Consider the following 19145-nt stretch of genomic DNA (forward strand, 5'->3'; position numbering starts at 1 on the left):
CTAGAAACTCTACTACTCACCATTCTTTTAAAGATCACCTCTTTCAGTAACCACTCCTGTATTACCCCATCTGAAACGCCTATTTCTTCATCTCTGGAAGTTCTAACGATTCACATCATTTGTTAAATAGTAAAACACGTGACACTTCTTCCAACGAATTTTTAAGAAAAATTATCTTTTTCTATATAATTCTAATTTTTCCTTTCCTTAAAGGTAAATATTTGGTTAAAAAAGAAGTCTGGGGGGTCGCCTGGGTGGCTCAGTGGGTTAAAGCCTCTGCCTTCAGCTCAGGGCATGATCCCAGGGACCTGGGATTGAGCCCCACATCGGGCTCTCTGCTTGTCAGGGAGCCTGCTTCCTCCTCTCTCTGACTGCCTCTCTGCCTACTTGTAATCCTGTCTGTCAAATAAATAAATAAAATCTTTAAAAAAAAAAAAGAAGAAGAAGAAGAAGAAGTCTAGGAATGCCTGGGTGGCTCGGTCAGTTAAGTGGCCAACTCCTGATTTGGATGAGGTCATGATCTCAGGGTCATGGGTGCAGGCCACGTAGGCTCTGTGCTTCGCTGGAAGTCTGCTTCTCTTCCTCTCCTTCTGCTCCTCCCCCACTAGGTGTACGTGCATGTGTGCTCTAAAATAATTCAATAAATCTTTTTAAAAAGGGGGATAGGGGCACGCCTGGGTGGCTCAGTCGATTAAGCGTCTGCTTTAGTTTGGGTCATGGTCCCGGGGTCCTGGGATCCAGCCCCATGTCAGGCTCCCTGCTCAGCGGGATGTCTGTTTCTCCCTCTAACCCTCTTGTGCTCTATTAAATAAAATCTTTAAAAAGGAATCTTAAAAAAAAAAAGACCCCAATACCCAAATTATGCAAGCTGGAAATATCTGGTTCTGAAGGTATTATAAAGAGAACCCTTTCAAGTAAAAAAATACTATAGAACTCTTTTAAAAGTCAATAGTAGGATGTTAAATTAGGAGAAAATTTAATTAATGGCAAACTGGGAGAGTGTTTCCCACTGCGCTCAGTTATTTCATAAAAAGAACTTCTCACCAGAAACTGGATGAAAAGACTTTTATAACATTAAAAGAATACCAAAAGATCTACTTTCTAAAAGTGAAAATGATAAAGTATCAGTACTTTTCACCCATCAGATTGGAGGAAAAAATTTAGAAGACTGTTAACACCAAGAAATGGCTGGGGGGTATGGGGAAACAGGAACATTTGTTCACTGCTAAAGAAAAGTAATCTGGGGGCGCCGAGGTGGCTCAGTGGGCTAAAGCCTCTGCTTTTGGCTCAGGTCATGACCCCAGGGTCCTGGGATCGAGCCCCATACCGGGTTCTCTGCTCAGCAGGGAGGCTGCTTCACCCTCTCTCTCTCTGTCTGCCTCTTTGCCTATTTGTGATCTCTGTCAAATAAATAAATAAAATCTTAAAAAAAAAAAAAAAAGGCAAAGTAATCTGTACAGCCACTCCAGAGAGGTACCGCATATCTACTGACACTGAAAATTCACATATCCCATGTTGTAACAATTCCTCTTTTAGAAACATGTCCTAGAGAAACCCGAGACATGTGCTCAAGGGAACATGTACAGAAGGCCCAAGGTAGCATTATTTATAATTACAGAAAATTGTCAGCAAACTTAATGCCTACAACATGGAACAACATGCTTAATGCCTACAGGTAGAGGAATGTATACACTGGTATAAGACAGATAGTGGACTAGCACACATTAGTAAAAATGAATGCACTAGAACTACATATATCAGCATCAAAAAACTCTGACAGTACACAGACTGAAAGGGGAGATGCAGAAAAATATGAGTATAAATATCTTTCATGTAAATCTTCAAAACACACAACATTACATGTTATTTATGGCTGTGGATTTATGCAATAAAAGTATGAACTGGAATGCTACACATCCAAATTCATGATAGTGTTGCTTTTGGGAAGAACAAAGTAGACTTCAACTTTGTCGTGTTTTATTTGGGGAAAATATGAGATGAAATAAATACAGACATGTTAACTTTGGGTGGAAGATATATGAGCATTGATTATATTATTCTCTGTATTTTACTTTATAATATTTCTAAATTAAAAATAACAGGATTGGGGCACCTAGGTGGCTCAGTGGGTTAAGCCTTTGTCTTTGGCTCAGGTCATGATCTCAGGATCCTGGGATCGAGCCCCACATTGGACTCTCTGCTCAGCCTGCTTCCCCCCCTCTCTCTGCCTCTCTGCCTAATTGTGATTTCTCTGTCAAATAAATAAATAAAATCTTAAAAAAAATAACAGGATTAGCAATGTTAATTATAATATGATTACCTAAGAAATAGAACAAAATGACAAAACATATACAATTGATGAATGGAACTTTTCAGTTAAATAACTACTAAATCATACATGGTTTCTTTGCAAAGATGTAAATACAGTAAAATACATTTGCATGTACTTGGATGCTACAGTTGATATAAAGAAAATGGTCTCCTAATCAACTGTTATAAACTACAGTGTAACAAAGAAGAAAAAGCGCAGGATTTTGTAAGCAGTCAGACTTGGTTTCCCAGTTTTGTTCCACTGGTTGGTAGCTGGGTAAGTTATTTAATGTTTCTGAGCTTTAGCCTTAAATACCTCATCTATCAAATATGGATAATATTTATCTCATAAGATATGAGGTACACAGTAAACGACAGCTGCTGCAGCCCAAGACACTTGTTATCATTAACCCAACAACAGTAATCCATGAGGTTACATGGAGACGCAAAGGATGGAAAGCGCCAAATGGATCCACAGTTGGCGAGGGCAGAGGACCTTCATTCCTAGATTCATTTAGTCAAATGGAAATTAAAGTATATAACATCCAGTATCTGCTTTAAAATATCCTAGGAAGAGAAGTAAGATTAGCAAAATGCTGATAATTACTCAAACTGTGTAATGGGCATATAGGGTTCATTATAATAGCCTCTTACTTTTACATAAGTTTAAGGAAGGAGAGAAAGAAAGAAAAAGACTCAAAGAACCAATGGGGGAAAAAAGCACTAGAGTGGAAAAGAAAATCTCCCACTCTCTGGCTTAAAACAATCCCTTGGGATGATCCAAATCTATTTTGACTCTATGAGCCTTACTCCGCAGGCAACCTGGAATGTTGCTGTGGCCACAGAGTGGCAGAGAAACTCTTACTAATCAAGAACTTTGCCCTGCATCAGGCTCCCTCCTGGGTGTAGAGCCTACTGAAGATTCTCTCTGGGTCTCCCCCTCCCCAGCCCTCTGCTCTCTCTCTCTCTGTCAAAACAAACACTTTTCTATGTACTTATGGAAAAAATGTTTCTTAATGTAGAAAAACATTTTTGGGTAATGACAGAAAGCGCCAGTTGAACCCTGATGTCCATTTGTTTTCTCTCTCACAGTAAGAGAGCCCCCAGTTTTCAAACAGGGACATGGCCACATAGAACATTTCTCAGCCTAGTGCTGGTCATTTCATTTCTGGCTAGAAGGATAGGAAGAGAAGTGATGAGTGCAACCTTTGGGTTATGCCTCCTCACCCCCCCTTTTCTCTTCCTGCCAGCCAGAAATGTGAATATGGTGGCATGAAATGAAACAGCTATCGTAGCCCATAAGCTAAGAACCAAATTTCGAGAATGGCAGAACAAAATGGAATCTAGATTCTTGATGACTGTGAAGCCAACATACTAGAACAGCCTACTGGTCTTTTATGTGTGAGAAGAAGAAAAAAAAAAAAAACTTATTTAAGTTTTATGGGCTTTGGATTTCTCTATTATAGTAGTCAAACTTTTTTCTGAGACTAGAGTCTTCATGTTTTCTAAATATATCAAACTAAATAATTCATTGCATAAGCTATATTATACAATTTATTTTCATGTTCCTAAGCCAACAGAGAAAGCAAAAAAAATCTTAAAGGAAAATACATATGGATTGGACCTATTTTCTTTTCCGAAATTCCATGCATCTTAAATTGCTTTTTCTACCTTGTACCAAGCTCTATCCTCACTCACCTGCTATTAAAACTTCCAGAATATGACATATTTAATCTCTCCACACGCTAAATAAAATGTGGTGTCCCAAACTGGCCACAGGAGGGCAGTTTTCATTAGCAGAGCTTATCCAGCACAGCATAGCACTCACAAGATTAACCCCACCTCCTGTCTGAAAAAAGGGAGGAGGAAGTCTGGCATTTACTGGGGAAAATCCTACGCACAGCTGTCTATGGACAGCGTAAGGAAGACTCTTAAGTAGGACACTACAACCCCAAATTAGTTTTTCTTTTCTTAACAAGACAACATTTTAGCCTAGAACCTGAACTCTTCCCATTCCACACCACCTCTCTCTGCATTCCTAATTTTCTTCTAGTTTCACAAAACAGATACCCTCTGTTCTCTATTATTTTAAATACTTCCCTTTGACTCACGCTTTGATTCAGTGTTTTTGTTTGTGCCCTGTCCAGACTTTTGCAAGTCAAAATTTACTTTAACAACCAGAAAAGGAGGATTATATGTGTGTAACTTTTCCTCCAGACACTGAAAAATTTAGCCAATTACAATTTAGTACTCAATGAGAATGATCATTGTACTCCTGCATATTTACACAGGACTTGTCCTTAGTCACATTTAGCTGCTATCACTTAGTGAGTGGCTCTGTGCTAAGTCCTTCCCATACAATGATTTTTTTTAAAGATTTTATTTATTCATTTAATAGAGAGAGAGAGAGAATGCGCACACACAAGTAGGGGGAGGGGCAGAGGGAGAAGCAGACTTCCTGCTGGGCAGGGAGCCTGATGCAGGACCATGCAGGATGCAGGACTCCTACCTCCGGAGGCTGGGATCACGACCCGAGCCGCAGGCAGACGCTTACCCAACTGAGCCACCCAGGCGCCCCATACACAATGATTACTAATCCTACTGGTCTGAAAGACATAGGGTATTATTCCCTTTTACCAGATGGAAAAACACAAGGCTCAGAAATACAAACTCGCCCAGGTCGCACAAGTAATGAGTGGCTGAGATCTGTAACGAGCTCTCATTCCAAAGACTGCACTCTTTTTACTATGCCACACTGCTTCCTTCTCACATGAACCCACTAAATGCTCAGATGTCCCGTTTTATGGCAAAAGCAGCACCCCTCTTTACATTCAGGAAAAAGGTAAGCCGAAGTTGAATGGAAGGTAAAACAGTATAATTTTGTTCACCCTTCTATTTTCTGGCATAGTTTCTAGGAATGCACTTCGGCAATAACCAGGGACAGTCTGTATTTGCAGACAGCTCCTTATCTGGAGTCCAGAGTTTGTACTAAATTTCCTGGATAAACAGGGTATGTCTTTTCTCATGCTCTTCTGCTTCTGTTCATTTCTTTCACCCTCACCTGTGGCTTTTCTTTTCAGGTGCCCTTAAACTTTATTCAGAGCATTTCAGCACAAAATTATCCACTTTTTCTTAGTCTAATAATGCCATGAGGTAGGTGGCAATGTGACAAGAAAGCCAATACAGTTGTTCAGCATTACAGAGGGGTGGATTTGCAAAATGCAAGGTGTAAAAAACTGAAACTAACTTATCCAGAGCTTCTGAACCTAAACAGCAACGCTATTTTGGCTCAAAAACATAAATGAGGTGTGCCTGGGTGGCTCAGTGGGTTAAGCCTCCTCTGCCTTTGGCTCAGGTCATGATCCCTGGGTCCTGAGATCGAGCCCCGCATCGGCTCTCTGCTCAGCGGGGAGCCTGCTCCCCTCCCCCCTTCTTCCTGCCTCTCTGCCTACTTGTGATCTCTGTCTGTCAAATAAATAAAATCTTTAAAAAAAAAACCCTAAATGAGTGAGTCCATGTATCTTTGGTGAAGGAAAACAGATTCTGAAGAATCATGATGTGTCTGAGTAGGAAGTCTAGGTAACAGTAACTGATTCATGAAAGGATTTAACAATGGCTTACTCCTAAGGCCAAAATAATAGTGAGTGCATTAGGAAGCAGCTGGGGGTACCTGTTCTAGTGATTTGGGCTAGGGAAGCCCCAAAGTCAAATTTGATGCTATAGCTTAGTGGTTCTTAAATTTGCCAAATCATACAAGTGAGCAAGAGAGCTTGATAAAAATCCAGATTCCCAGGGCCCCCAAGAAGATTCTGATTCAGAAAGTATGAGACAGGGTCTAAGTATCTATGTATTTTTAATCATCAGATGAGTCATGACCAGGTTAAGTTTGGGAAAGTGGTTAGTAGATTCTTACAGACTTTAGAACCATTCAGACTTCAGAACTGTAACATACGCATTTTTGTTACATCTATGTGCAGCTATCTAACCTAAACCAAAAGACCTAAAACCATTTTTCTATTTTAAAGTATTCTTCTGGGGGCGGGGGGCACCTGGGTGGCTCAGTGGGTTAAGCCTCTGCCTTCCACTCGGGTCATGATCCTAGGGTCCTGGGATCGAGCCCTGCATCAGGCTCCCTGCTCAGCGGGGAGCCTGCTTCCTCCTCTCTCTCTCTCTGCCTGCCCCTCTGCCTACTTGTGCTCTCTCTCTCTCTCTCCCTGATAGATAAATAAATAAATAAATAAAATATTTTAAAAATAAAATAAATAAATAAAGTACTCCTCTCTAAGCAATTCATCTATCCCTAGACAGGCTGCCTTTCAAGTTGAAAAACAAATATTTTCCATAATATTCTTGATAGCTTTAGAATGTATCTGCCGCCTAAAAGGAGATAATTTAACTCTGTATGTTCTAAAAGCATGCTTAGGTTCCAGAACATGGCTCACAAATTTTAATTAGCTCTACAATGGGAGATTTTGGAGTCAGAAGACCTGGGTTCAAATCCTCTGTCACTTATTAGCTAAAGTACTCTCAAGAAGTTGCCTGACCCCCTCACAGGACAGTTTCCTCATTTGTAAAATGGGGTTGAGCGTATCATGAGGATTAGATAGCATGTAAACGAGAACGGGAGACAGAAAGGCACTCATAAGCACAACCAAAGCAGGAAAACATGGGTCTATATGCCATTTTACAGTTGTCTTGATATATTAGTTCCCCACACTTTCAAATTATAAAGCAAATACATTCTCTGAAGAGTCAAGAATCAGTAAACAGAGGCCACAGCCTGAACATCAGAGGTATAAACTACAGCACTCATCTACCAGAAACAAGTAGAACAGCTGACCCTGGTCCTGTCGGCTACCCATTTTACACCTGCATCAACTGGATGTTGTGTCCGTGAAGTCTACCGTCTTCACTGCCAGAGATATAACTAACATAGCATCCCCATGCCTCTTCGACTATTCGTGGGTGTCGGAGGCCGCCCGCCCTCCGTAACACAGCTCCTGCTCTTGTCAATGCTTACTGCAAGAGCAGACGGGTTTGACACTAACTTGCTTTTCCAACACAGCTTCCATCTACAGGATTTTCTGGGATCAGCAACCCTGTCATCTGAATTCTGTCAGCACCTGCCTGTTACTCAGGCAAATAACATTCACTGACATATTATTAACCTCCCCAACCCTACCCAACACAAACCTTGGAGGGCTGAATCTTTGGTGACTGGGAAGTCCCTTCTCCAGCAGTTAGGACCTGTTTTTGAGGGGACACAGCAATCATGTGACCCCCTTTCACTGTCACATACTGAGGGAGTGGTGACTGGCTGGCAGCTCCTGTTGCAGGCACGTGAGAGGCTTCGCCAGGTTCCTGTTTGATGATTACCTGGCAACAAACATGATGATGACTCTGAATAACCATCCCATAAGAAAAGCCACTAATATCTGAAGCTATTCTGCTTGCAGGAATTAATGAATTAATGAGGCTTGGTCTATTAAAAAAAATGACTCCACCAGAAGGGTAGAAATACTGCTTAAATACAGCCCATAATAGCTATCAAAGGGACCAAAAGCAGGATCTGGATTTGATCCTGTGTTTCTGCAAACTTGACCTAGTCCATTTGTTCTAGATTTTGATGGCAAATGACAGCAGAAAGAAACACACACACAGTTTGTACTCTCAGGAGTTACCACCTTGCTGGATACTAAGAGCTGCCCTGTGGACACGACTAAATAAATGGCAGCATGTTGCAGAAGTCTTAGAATCTGATCTTAAGGAGTGCCTGGGTGGCTCAGTCAGTTAAGCACCTGCCTTCAGCTCAGGTCATGATCCCAGGGTCCCAGGATCAAGCCCCAAATCAGGCTCCCTGCTCAGTGGGAAGCCTGCTCTCTCTCCCACTCCCCATGCTTGAGTTCCCCCTCTCACTGTTTCTCTCTCTGTCAAATACATAAAATCTTAAAAAAAAAGAAAAAAAGAATCTGGTCTTAGAATTAGGACATACTAAAAAGTTACATGCTGTAGGGTAGTGTCAATCAACTCCAACATGCCACAAAAACAATTATGTAACAAAACCATACCGACTTGTGGGATAATACCCTAATAAATACTCACTTTTGTGAAAGCTCCAAGTCCTCCAGTTAGAGGTTTAGGACTCTGAACCTTAGGGTGACTCCCAATAGGGCAAAGAGGTGGCATAGATGCAAACAAAGAATCCTCCTGCTGTGTATGTAAAAATACACATTGTATAATTAGGATAAAATAACTGACTTCAAATATTCTAGACCCTTTTATTTAATATAAACCTGTGACATTCTCTAGAAACATACCTGAAAAACAAAACAAAACAAAACCCCAAAAGCTCAAAACTCTTTGTGGAGTTTTCCAAGCCCCGACCCTTGCATTTTAATTATTGTTTTTAGAAACCAAATGCAAGGAAAGGCTATAACCTGACAAGAACCTACTCATCTGGGCCCTGGTGTATGCTGGAAAAACTATGATATACCTCTAGCATTTGGCTGATTCATTGGTTTGCATGTCCAGTCCCCTGCCTGATGGTAAGCCACTAAAGGCTTATTTTATTTCTTTTCTATCCCGAGAGCCTAGGCACTAAATAAATAAATGAAAGAGCTACAGTGTTTCAGTATATACACCCTTTCAGTAGTATTCACAAAACTTGATTTGTTGTCTTTACTCCAAATAAATACCCAACACAGAGGGAAATTGTTCAATAGGGATTTAAAAAACAAAACAACGGAAAGAACTTAAACAATGAAGGCAAAACCAACGAAACAAAGGTAAACACTCAAAATTACTGATATGTGTCTCTAGTTCTCAAATACAAAATGTAAATCTCAGAGGCAATTAACCATAAATTAGGGACAAGCAACAAAGTTAATACTGCTTAACCATGTAATGAAAAGATCAACAAACATTAAAAACTGATTGGCAGAGAATGAAGACCTTCAAGGCAATTATTACAATTTAGGCATTCATATAACAGTGCTCATAGGCAGCATCGCACTCGGGAGAAAAACCTCACCTTGGAACAGAAAACTATTCAATATCATCACTATTAAGTACCTATATGTAAGAATGTGTTAACACTTGTCATGTAGGAGATGACCTCTGAATTCTCAGTTTTCACATACCAGTTTATACCTCAAAGGCTCTAGGGAGCCATGACAATGACAAGTAACTAACTAACCAAAATAGCAGGGGCTATCTTTGCCAAGCAGTGAGCAGATACCTAGAACTCTTAGCTGAACAAGTCAGATCATATCTGAAGTTCTAATTTTATAGGTTTCCTTACCCTGAAGGGCGGGGGGGGGGTGGGGTGGGGGAGAAAAAGAAGAAAGAAAGAATTATTTTTAAGTAACTACATGGCTGACAAATAGAAAAAATATGTATTTACTCCTTATTGGCACAAATATAGGAAGAAAAGAAGAATGCTGCTCAATGAATATTTTTATAAGGAAAAGTCTTTAACAAAGCTGACCTCCCCCCACTCCTATAAATAGCTGCCTCGTCATCATAGTAAGTTTTCAAATAGATACCAACTGTCCAACTGATGGAAGTGTTGAGAAACATTTTCCACACTAGGAAAAATCAACAGTAAGATAGTGGAGTCTGGAGTAGATGATCTTCAAGATGCTTATTAGCTTGAAGATTCTACTTAATGAAATTTGCATTATCAACTGACAAATTCTTGCTGGGCTTGAACTTACTGTCTTTACAAACTAGAAAAATGCAATAATGCAATAAGAGTGTTACCTTGACAGTAGATGTTACAAAACTACTTCCATGAATTTTAGGAATAGGGGAACCTGTTCCTTGGGAGGCCTGGGAGGCAGTAGAGAGCTTGTTTGTAGGACTTCCTGATAAGCAAAGCAGATTTTAAAATAAAGTACAAAGTAAAATTTACAAAATGGAATTTAAAAGCATTTTCTACCACCTTACCCCTATATCCCACTATTTTTCATTTTTAAGTGTTGAAAACTCACAACCCTGAAATTATTGAAAACATACTTAAGGATTCCTCCTGTGAAGCTGACCACCTCACTAACCTAAAAACAGATAAGAAGCTAGTAAGGACATGCAGAAGAATAAGTACACAGACATTACACACTACCTGTATACAGAGACAGACACCAGAACATAAGGGTATTGGTTACATAATGATGTACCACATGAATTAATCTAACTGAATGCTAGCTCCTTCAAAATATTCTCACCAGGAGGTTGTACCTATTCCAAAGTGCTAGTGACATAAGCAATTTATACTCCACGTGTATACCTGCCTTTAGGGTCTGATAAAAGCAAGTCCCACTACCTATAGTAAAAAATAAGTCAAGACCAAAAATGGTATTTGATCACCTGCTCCATTTATCAAACGTGCCTGCAAAGAGTGGCTAATTCCTATAACTAACCATCCTCAAAGGATACCTATTTGACATCCCTCAATTTATTCAAAAGGCTATTAAGTAATTTCTGAAAGCAGCTTTTTTTAAAAAGGAGTTCCACAATTATAATCACTGTTAAAGGACCTAACTTTCCCCAAAAAAACTACTTAGAAAGATCCAGCATATATTCATGTGCTAAGATCAATTATGTTTAAAAAAAAAAAATCAGTCTCTGACCTTATAGTCACTTCTTTTCTCTCACTATTTTTCTTAATTAAAAGTGAGAGCTATAGAAAAGTTTACATTTAGAAGAATGTGTTCACATAGTTTAAATGAAACAAATACATAAAATAATGTTAGTGCAAATACTTAGAAAAAATCTGAAAAGCACTCTGTAGCTATAGGGAATTATGGTGACATATACAATAAATCCAGTTCTTATTCTTTCTATCAGAGGTCCCTTTTTTAAACTGCAGAGTTCAATTTCTCTCCCACACACACAATTTATCTATTCACAGAAAAGTAAAGACCACTTTTTAGTTTGACTGGTGAGAAACATACGTGGGCCACAAAGGTATTCTTCTTCTGAAGCTTAGTTTGGAAAATAACCACATTTGCTTGCAGGCCCAAAAAGAATGTCTTCTAAACGAAAACAAAATCAATTTTTTTTTTTTTAAAGAACATTAATTCTATTTCTCTTTTAATCTTTAGAAATTAAAAACAAAATTTAAGTAAATTCCTAAAAAATAGAAATTTTACATATAGTACATCTTCTCTCAGAGAAATAGCACTGGATTTACTATTCTAGAGTTCCTTCTCTTGTTTACAAACAAAGACTTCATTCTCCCATTAGATGGCTACTAAGTCACGCTGGGATTTCGACTTTATGAAAGATCAAACCTTTCAGATCGCACAAATATCGATGAAATGCCTACCTGTAGTGGGAGTGGTGGCTCCAATAACCTGCCCCGGCTTATCCAGGATAACATAAGGGTTATTAATGACAGAGCTGGCAGCGCCTTGCTTCACATGGACTGGAGTGGAAGTCGGGGTTCGAGGCAGCGGTGATGGACTTGGAGTTGATATGGGGGAACCTTTATTAATAAAAAAGAGAAATGAAATAAACTAAAGACATATACTCAACCCATCTAAGAAAACACTGAAGACAATGGAGGACAAAGGCGACAAATGGGGAAAAGAGAATGGGACTCTATGTTTCAGGTACTGAGCAACAGCAGTGGCGTAGCTGAGGCGGGGACTCATCCCTCCACCAGCATCAGCAGGCAGCTTCTGAGAAACAGATTCTGAGGTGCTCCCCCAGACCTACTAAATATAAATCTGTACTTCACCAAGATTCCCCCACACACATACCCATCCCATGGGCACACTAAAGTTAAAAAAGCAGAGCTTTACATAATAGTGTGGAATTGCTGAATCCCCAGATAACCCAACTCTTCACACTTGGGCCAACTGTTATAATAATGGTTATACTCCAAGACACTAAAATTATAGGAAATTAGTAAGTGAACAGCTAGACTTACAAACCAGGAGTCTTGATTTACAACTAATTTCCTACTTGAAAACATGGAATTCACCCACCCTAAACAGAAGTCTGTCAATACCAAGTCAGCTACAATCCAGAGATTCCTGTTCCCACAGAACACTCACAAAGATTACCCATGTACCATTCAACATCCTCAATGGTTTTTTTTTGTCAATCAAATTTGTCATCCATGAATTTCTCTAAGTTTGTAACCAATTTGTATGTTCAGCCTATTCCGCCTCTGAAACAGCAAGTTCCAAAATGCTTCTAAATGGGAGGTAAAATTACACATTCCTCACCTTTCATCAATTTCAAAGACTGGGATCATATTTCTGCTTAGTTGTCTATTTTTAGCACTGAAGACTCCTTTTCTCCACCTTCATATATACAGGCCTCCCACTGCCTAGATATTTCTACTGACTTTCTTGCAAGTCTTTTCTGAAGTGATGTAACCTACACCATAAAGTATATTCCTACCTGAAGTCTACCTAACATAAATGTGAAACCGTCATGAGACAGTAGATAATTCAATCTCAGTGAAAATGAAGGCTCAGAACTACCTACTGATAATGGGAATGACTAATTTTCTATCTACTGTGCAGAGTATAAAAGACATTTCAATTCCAAACCAAGTCCCACCTTTCAAACTTTAACTCCACTCCAAAAGGCCTGCTCTAAGTTTTTTTTTTTTTAAATTACTAGTCACTCTGGTTTTCATAGATAACTCAAAAACTTAATTCCTACCATAGTTTCAATCATACATCCTAGTAAACATTTTACCTCTACCACTTTTTGGACATGAAAAGTTGACCTTTTTGAATTTCATTTCTTATTCAAAAACTGTTTGCATATGAAATGACTTTTGTTTTCCCTTTGTTGACAGCTTTGCTAATCAATAGTCATTACTTATCAAATAAACAAACACCTTACTTGAAAGAATTTTTAAAAAGCCACAATACTTTCTTTTGCCATTACAACAATTTTTATACCCATCAACTTGACATACATCATCTGTATACCTGAAACAATCTTGCAGCTCATGGTGATGGGTTGGAAGGATTTTCCGGGTGACTCAGGATTAGGAACCTGACTTTGTGGCACAATTTTGCAGCTTGATGCTATTGGCTGAAAAGCTGAATTGCCATGAGAACAAAAAGTAACTTTCTGGGATGTCGTCATTTTGGTGGGTGTTCGTTCCAATGAAGATGGCAAAGAATAAAAAGTAGTGTGTCTCTCAGCTTCGGTATTGGTTGGGAAGCCTATTTGAAATGAAACAGGCAAATGGTAAGTCATGAATCACTTAGACATACTAAAACCTTTCCACTGTGGTTAAAGAATGAAACAATAAAAATCCCTTCTCATTTCAACAACCATTTAAACCACTTCCCAGTTGAATACATACAATTAACAGTATTTATAAACCCTTCTATACACATAATTAGATGAAATGTAAATTATCAGTTTAAAATCATTTTATTAAAATGTTTCTTTCAAAAAATTAGAAAACATATTAACTATAAAGCACAAACAATATAAAAAGTATACAAGTGCATTATGTTCTGAATTAGAAAGCTATTTAAATTGAAAAGATGGGGCGCCTGGGTGGCTCAGTGGGTTAAGCCGCTGCCTTCGGCTCAGGTCATGATCTCAGGGTCCTGGGATCGAGTCCCGCATCGGGCTCTCTGCTCAGTGGGGAGCCTGCTTCCTCCTCTCTCTCTCTGCCTGCCTCTCTGCTTCCTTGTAATCTCTGTCTGTCAAATAAATAAATAAAATCTTTAAAAAAAATAAACAAATAAACAAACAAACAAATAAATAAATAAATTGAAAAGAATAACTTGAAGCATTTACTTAATCTAATAATGTTCTATTTTATTAAATTCCCATGAAGATGCAACTGAAATTTAAAGAGGAATAAAACTGAAATTTGTAAAAGGACTAAAATATTAACATCATAAAATGTAGGCTTAGGGGACACCTGGTGACTCAATCAGTTAAGTGTCTGATTGCTGACTTCGGCTCAGGTCATGACCTCAGAGTTGTGAGACTGAGCCCCACAATGGGCTCTATCTACACTGAATGTGGAGCCTGCTTAAGATTCTCTCTCTCGGAGAGCCTGGGTGGCTCGGTGGGTTAAGCCTATGCCTTTGGCTTGGGTCGTGATCTCAGGGTGCTGGGATCGAGCCCTGCGTGGGGCTTTCTGCTCAGCGGAGAGCCTGCTTCCCTCTCTGCCTGCCTCTCTGCCTACTTGTGATCTCTCTCTGTCAAATAAACAAATAAAATCTTAAAAAAAAAAAAAAAAAAAAGAAAGGGACGCCTGGGTGGCTCACTTGGTTGAGCAGCTGCATTCGGCTTGGATCATGATCCCAGCGTCCTCGGATTGAGTCCCACATAGGGCTCCTTGCTCAGCAGGGAGCCTGCTTCTCCCTCTGTCTCTGCCTGCCATTCTGTCCGCCTGTGCTCGCTCTCTCTCCCTCTCTCTCTCTCTGATAAATAAATAAAATCTTTAAAAAAAAAAATTCTCTCTCTCTCTTAAAATAAATAAACAAATATAAATAAAAATGTAGGTTTGGAGATTAAACTGACACCATTTAGAACCAGTTTTATATCTTACACGTATAGGTCAGAGAAATTATTAAATCATACGCTTAAATACTTAATTAATGAAAAAATGCCATAGTCAAAATACCTTTGATTAACCTTCTTAAATTATTTTAAAATTAAATTAATTTTTAAATTAATTTTGGGGGGGGAGGGGCAGGAGAGGGAGAGAGAGAAGCTTACACAGACTCCCTGCTGATGCAGGGCTCAATCCTAGGACTCTTAAGATCATGACCGAGTGGAACCCAAGAGCAGGATGCTTAACTGACTGAAACACCCAGGCACCCTGACAATGAATCTTATACTGGTTTTTTGGTTTTGCTGTTTTTCTTTCTCTTTTTTTTTTCAAAGTAGGCTGAACTGAGCGAGGAGCCTAACGAAGAGTTCAATCCCAGGACCCTGAGATCAAGACCTAAGCTGAGATCAAAAGTAGGATGCTTAACGGACTGAGTCACCCAGGTGCCCCTTATATTGCATTCTTAACTCCAATACAGTTAACATATAGTATTATGTAAGTTCAGGTATATAATATAGTGATTCAACAACTGTATACATTATTCAATACTCATCACAAGTGTATTCATAATCTCCTTCACCTATTTCACCCACTCCCTCACCCACCTCTGCTTCGCTAACCATCAGTTTATCCTCTATGGTTAAGAGTCCGTTTTTTTTTTTTTCTTTTGGTCTCTTTTTTTGGTTAGTTTGTTTTGTAAGCTCCACATATGAGTAAAATCATATGGTATTTGTCTTTCTGATTTATTTCACTTAGAATTATACTCTCTAGATCAATCCATGCCGCTGCAAATGGCAAGATTCATTCTTTTTATGGCCAAGTAATATTCGAGTTTACAAAGGTACCACCTCTTTTCTGTCCATTCATCTGTCACTTGGACTGCTTCCATAATCTGGCTGTTGTAAATAATGCTGCAATAAACATAGGGGTGAGTGTATCTTTTCGAATTCATGATTTTGTATTCCTTGGGTAAATACCCAGTAGTGCAACTACTGTATCATATATATAATACTTCTGCTTATATATATAATACTTCTGTTTTTCATTTTTTGAGGCATCTGTGTTCCACAGTGGCTGCACCACTTTGCATTCCCACCCACAGTCCACGAGGGTTCCCTTTTCTCCACATCCTCACCAGCACTTGCTCTTTCTTGTGTTTCTGATTCTAGCCATTCTGACAGGTGTGAGGTGATCTCTCATTGTGGTTTTGATTTGCATTTCCCTGATGACCGGTGATGCTGAGTAACTTTTCATGTGTCTGTTGCCATCTGTGTGTCTTCTTTGGAGAAATGTCTATTCATGTCTTCTGCCTATTTTTTTTTTTAAAGATTTTGTTTATTTATTTGACGGACAGAGATTACAAGTAGGCAGAGAGCCTGCTTCCCGCCTAGCAGAGAGCCCAATTCGGGGCTTGATCAAAGGACCCCGGGATCAAGACCTGAGCCGAAGGTAGAGGCTTTAACCCACTGAGCCACCCAGGTGCCCCTTCTGCTTATTTTTTAATTGGATTATTTGGTTTTTTGGTGTTGAGTTGTAGAAGTTCTTTGTGTATTTTGGACATGTCATTTGCGAATATCTTCCCCTATTCAGTAGGCTGTCTCTTAGTTTCATTTATTTTGCTGTGCAGAAGCTTTTTATTTTGATGTAAGCCCAAGAGCTTATTTTTGTTTTTGTTTCTCTTGCCTTGGGAGACATATCTAGAGAAGTGTTGCTACTGTCGATGTCACAGAAATTATTGCCTGGAATCTCTTCTAGGATTTTTATGGTTCAGACTTCACATTTAGATCCTTAACTCATGAGTTTATTTTTGTGTATGGTGTTAAGAAAGTGGCTCAGTTTCATACTTTTGCATGTTGCTGTTCTGTTTCCACAACACCATTTGTTGAACAGATGGTCTTTTTTCCATTGCATATTCTTGCCTCCCCTGTCAAAGATTAATTGACCATATAAGCATGGGTTTCCTTTTGGTTTTCTATTCTGTTCCATTGATCTATGTGTCTTTTTTTGTGCCAGTATCATACTATTTCGATTATTATTATTATTATTATTTCGATATTTGTAGTATATCTTGAAATCTGGGATTGTGATACTTTCAGTTTTATTCTTTTTTAAGACTGGTTATTTAGGTTTTTTTTTTTTTTTTTTTTAAAGATTTATCTTATTTATGGATGCCTCGATGGCTCAGTTGGTTAAGTGTCTGACTCTTGATTTGGGCTCAGGTCATGATCTCAGCGTTATGGGATTGAGCTCCACATCGGGCCCTGTGCTCAGCAAGGAGTCTGCTTGAGATTCTCTCTTTCCCTCTGCCTTTCTCCCCCAACCAGCATTCACACATGCTCTCTCTAAAATAAACAGATAGATAGATAAAGTCGTCTTAAAAAAAAAAGAGAGATTTATCTTACTTATTTTAGAGACAGGGAGAATAGGAGGGACAGAAGGAGAGGAAAAAAGAATCCCAAGGAGACTGCTGAGCATGGTGCCCAAAGCAGGGTTTGATCCTACAACCCTGAGACCATGACATGACCTGAAACCAAGAACTGGATGCTAGACTGTACCACCTGGTGCCCCTTAGGGTCTTCTGTAATTCCGTACAAATTTTAAGATCATGTGTTCTAGTCTGTGAAAAATGCTATTGTTATTTTGGTATGGACTGCATTAAATCTATAGATTGCTTCGAGCAGCCTGGACAAATTAATGATATTTCTTCTTCCAAGCCATGAGTACAGAATATCTTTCCATTTGTTTGTCTCACTTTCAATTTCTTTCATAAGTGTTTTATAGTTTTCAGAGTATAAGTCTTTCACTTCCTTGATTAAGTTTATTCCTAAGTATTTTATTCTTTTTGGTGCAACTATAAATGCAATTATTTAATTTCTCTTCCTGCTGCTTCATTATTAGTGTATAGAAATGCAAGATTTCTGTACATTGATTCTGTATCCTGTGACCTTACTAAATTAATTTATCAATACTACTAGTTTTTTTGGTGGAGTCTTCAGAGTTTTCTATATATAGTATTGTGACAGTTTTACTTCTTCCTTACCAATCTGGATGCTTTTCTTTTTCTTGTCTAATTGTTAAGGCTGGGCCTTTCAGTACTACATTGATAAAGTGGTAAGAGTGGATATTCTTATCTTGTTCTTGACCTTAAGGGAACTGACTATGATGTTAGCTGTGAGTTTTTCATATATTACAGCCTTTATCGTGTCAAGGTACATTCCTTTAAACCTACTTTGTTGAAGGTTTTTATCAGGAATGGTGTACTTTGTCAAATGCTTTTTCTGTATCTATTGAAATGATCATACGGCTTTTATACATTCTGTTATTGATATGAACTATCACACTGATTGATTTTTGAATACTGAACCATCCTTGCATCCCAGAAATAAATCCCATTAATCATGGTGAATGATTTTTTTCAATTTATTGTTGGATTCAGTTAAGTACTATTTTGTTGAGGATTTCTGCATCTACGTTCATCAGACATATTGCCGGTAGTTCTCTTTTATTTGGGTAGTGGTTTCAATATCAGGGAACACTGGCCTCACAGAATGGATTAGGAAGCTTTTGTTCCTCTTCTATTTTTTTAGAATAATCTGAGAAGAAGAGGTGTTAACTCTCCTTTAAATGTTTGGTAGAATTCCACCTGTGAAGCCATCTGGTCCTGGACTTTTGTTTGTTGGGAGGTTTTCTTGTTTTGGGGTTTATTTATTTATTCTAGAGACAGAGAGAGAGAGACTGTGAGTATGCATGCATGCATGCAAGCAGGGGATAAGGGAGAGGGAGAGAGAATCTCAAGCAGACTCCCTGCCAAGCTCAGTGCCCTATGTGGGGCTTGATCCAACAATCCTGAAATCACAACTTAAGCTGAAACCAAGAGTCGGGTGCTCAACCAATTGAGCCACCCAAGCACCCCAGGAGCTTTGTGTGCTGATTCAATTTCATTGCTGGTAATTGGTCTGTTCAAATTTCTATTTCTTCCTGATTCAGTTTTGGAAGGGTATATGTTTTTAGGAATTTATCCATTTTGTCTAGGTTGCCCAATTTGTTGGTATATAATTTTTCATAGTAGTCTTAAAGTCCTTTGTATTTCTGTGGTGTCAGCTGTTATTCTGTATTTTAAAGAAGATTAGATACTTTACATTCAATTTCTTGTTCACACAACTAGGTAGCAAAACCAAAAAGTCCTCCTGTAACATATCAGAAGAAACTATTACAATCATCAAAAAAATAAACATTTAATGCCTTTTTGTGAGTTTAATATTCTATAAAATACCAGTAGAACTTCATG

At 38.7% G+C, this 19145-nt stretch overlaps 1 protein-coding gene and 1 long non-coding RNA gene across 10 annotated transcripts in view; one reads left to right on the forward strand and one right to left on the reverse strand.

Annotated features, from left to right (window-relative positions):
* The window catches only part of YEATS2 (YEATS domain containing 2), a 120313-nt gene that overhangs the window by 35267 nt on the left and 65901 nt on the right, over positions 1-19145 (reverse strand). For all 9 annotated transcript variants that reach the window (XR_004284924.1, XM_032339303.1, XM_032339328.1 and 6 more), the window contains 5 exons: positions 13263-13502; positions 11636-11794; positions 10072-10175; positions 8413-8520; positions 7504-7686 (listed from right to left, as the gene is read on the reverse strand). Coding sequence is in view for 8 of the 9 variants with exons in the window: in XM_032339303.1 (XP_032195194.1) it covers positions 7504-7686; positions 8413-8520; positions 10072-10175; positions 11636-11794; positions 13263-13502 (794 nt within the window). In the remaining variant the exon portion in view is untranslated. The remainder of the gene's footprint in view (positions 1-7503; positions 7687-8412; positions 8521-10071; positions 10176-11635; positions 11795-13262; positions 13503-19145) is intronic.
* LOC116588432 lies at positions 1382-17511 on the forward strand. Its single transcript, XR_004284940.1, has 3 exons — positions 1382-1393; positions 7985-7986; positions 17430-17511. It is a non-coding gene; the product is annotated as an uncharacterized LOC116588432 (long non-coding RNA).

Source organism: Mustela erminea, chromosome 1 (assembly GCF_009829155.1).
Source record: "Mustela erminea isolate mMusErm1 chromosome 1, mMusErm1.Pri, whole genome shotgun sequence".
NCBI lineage: Eukaryota > Metazoa > Chordata > Mammalia > Carnivora > Mustelidae > Mustela > Mustela erminea.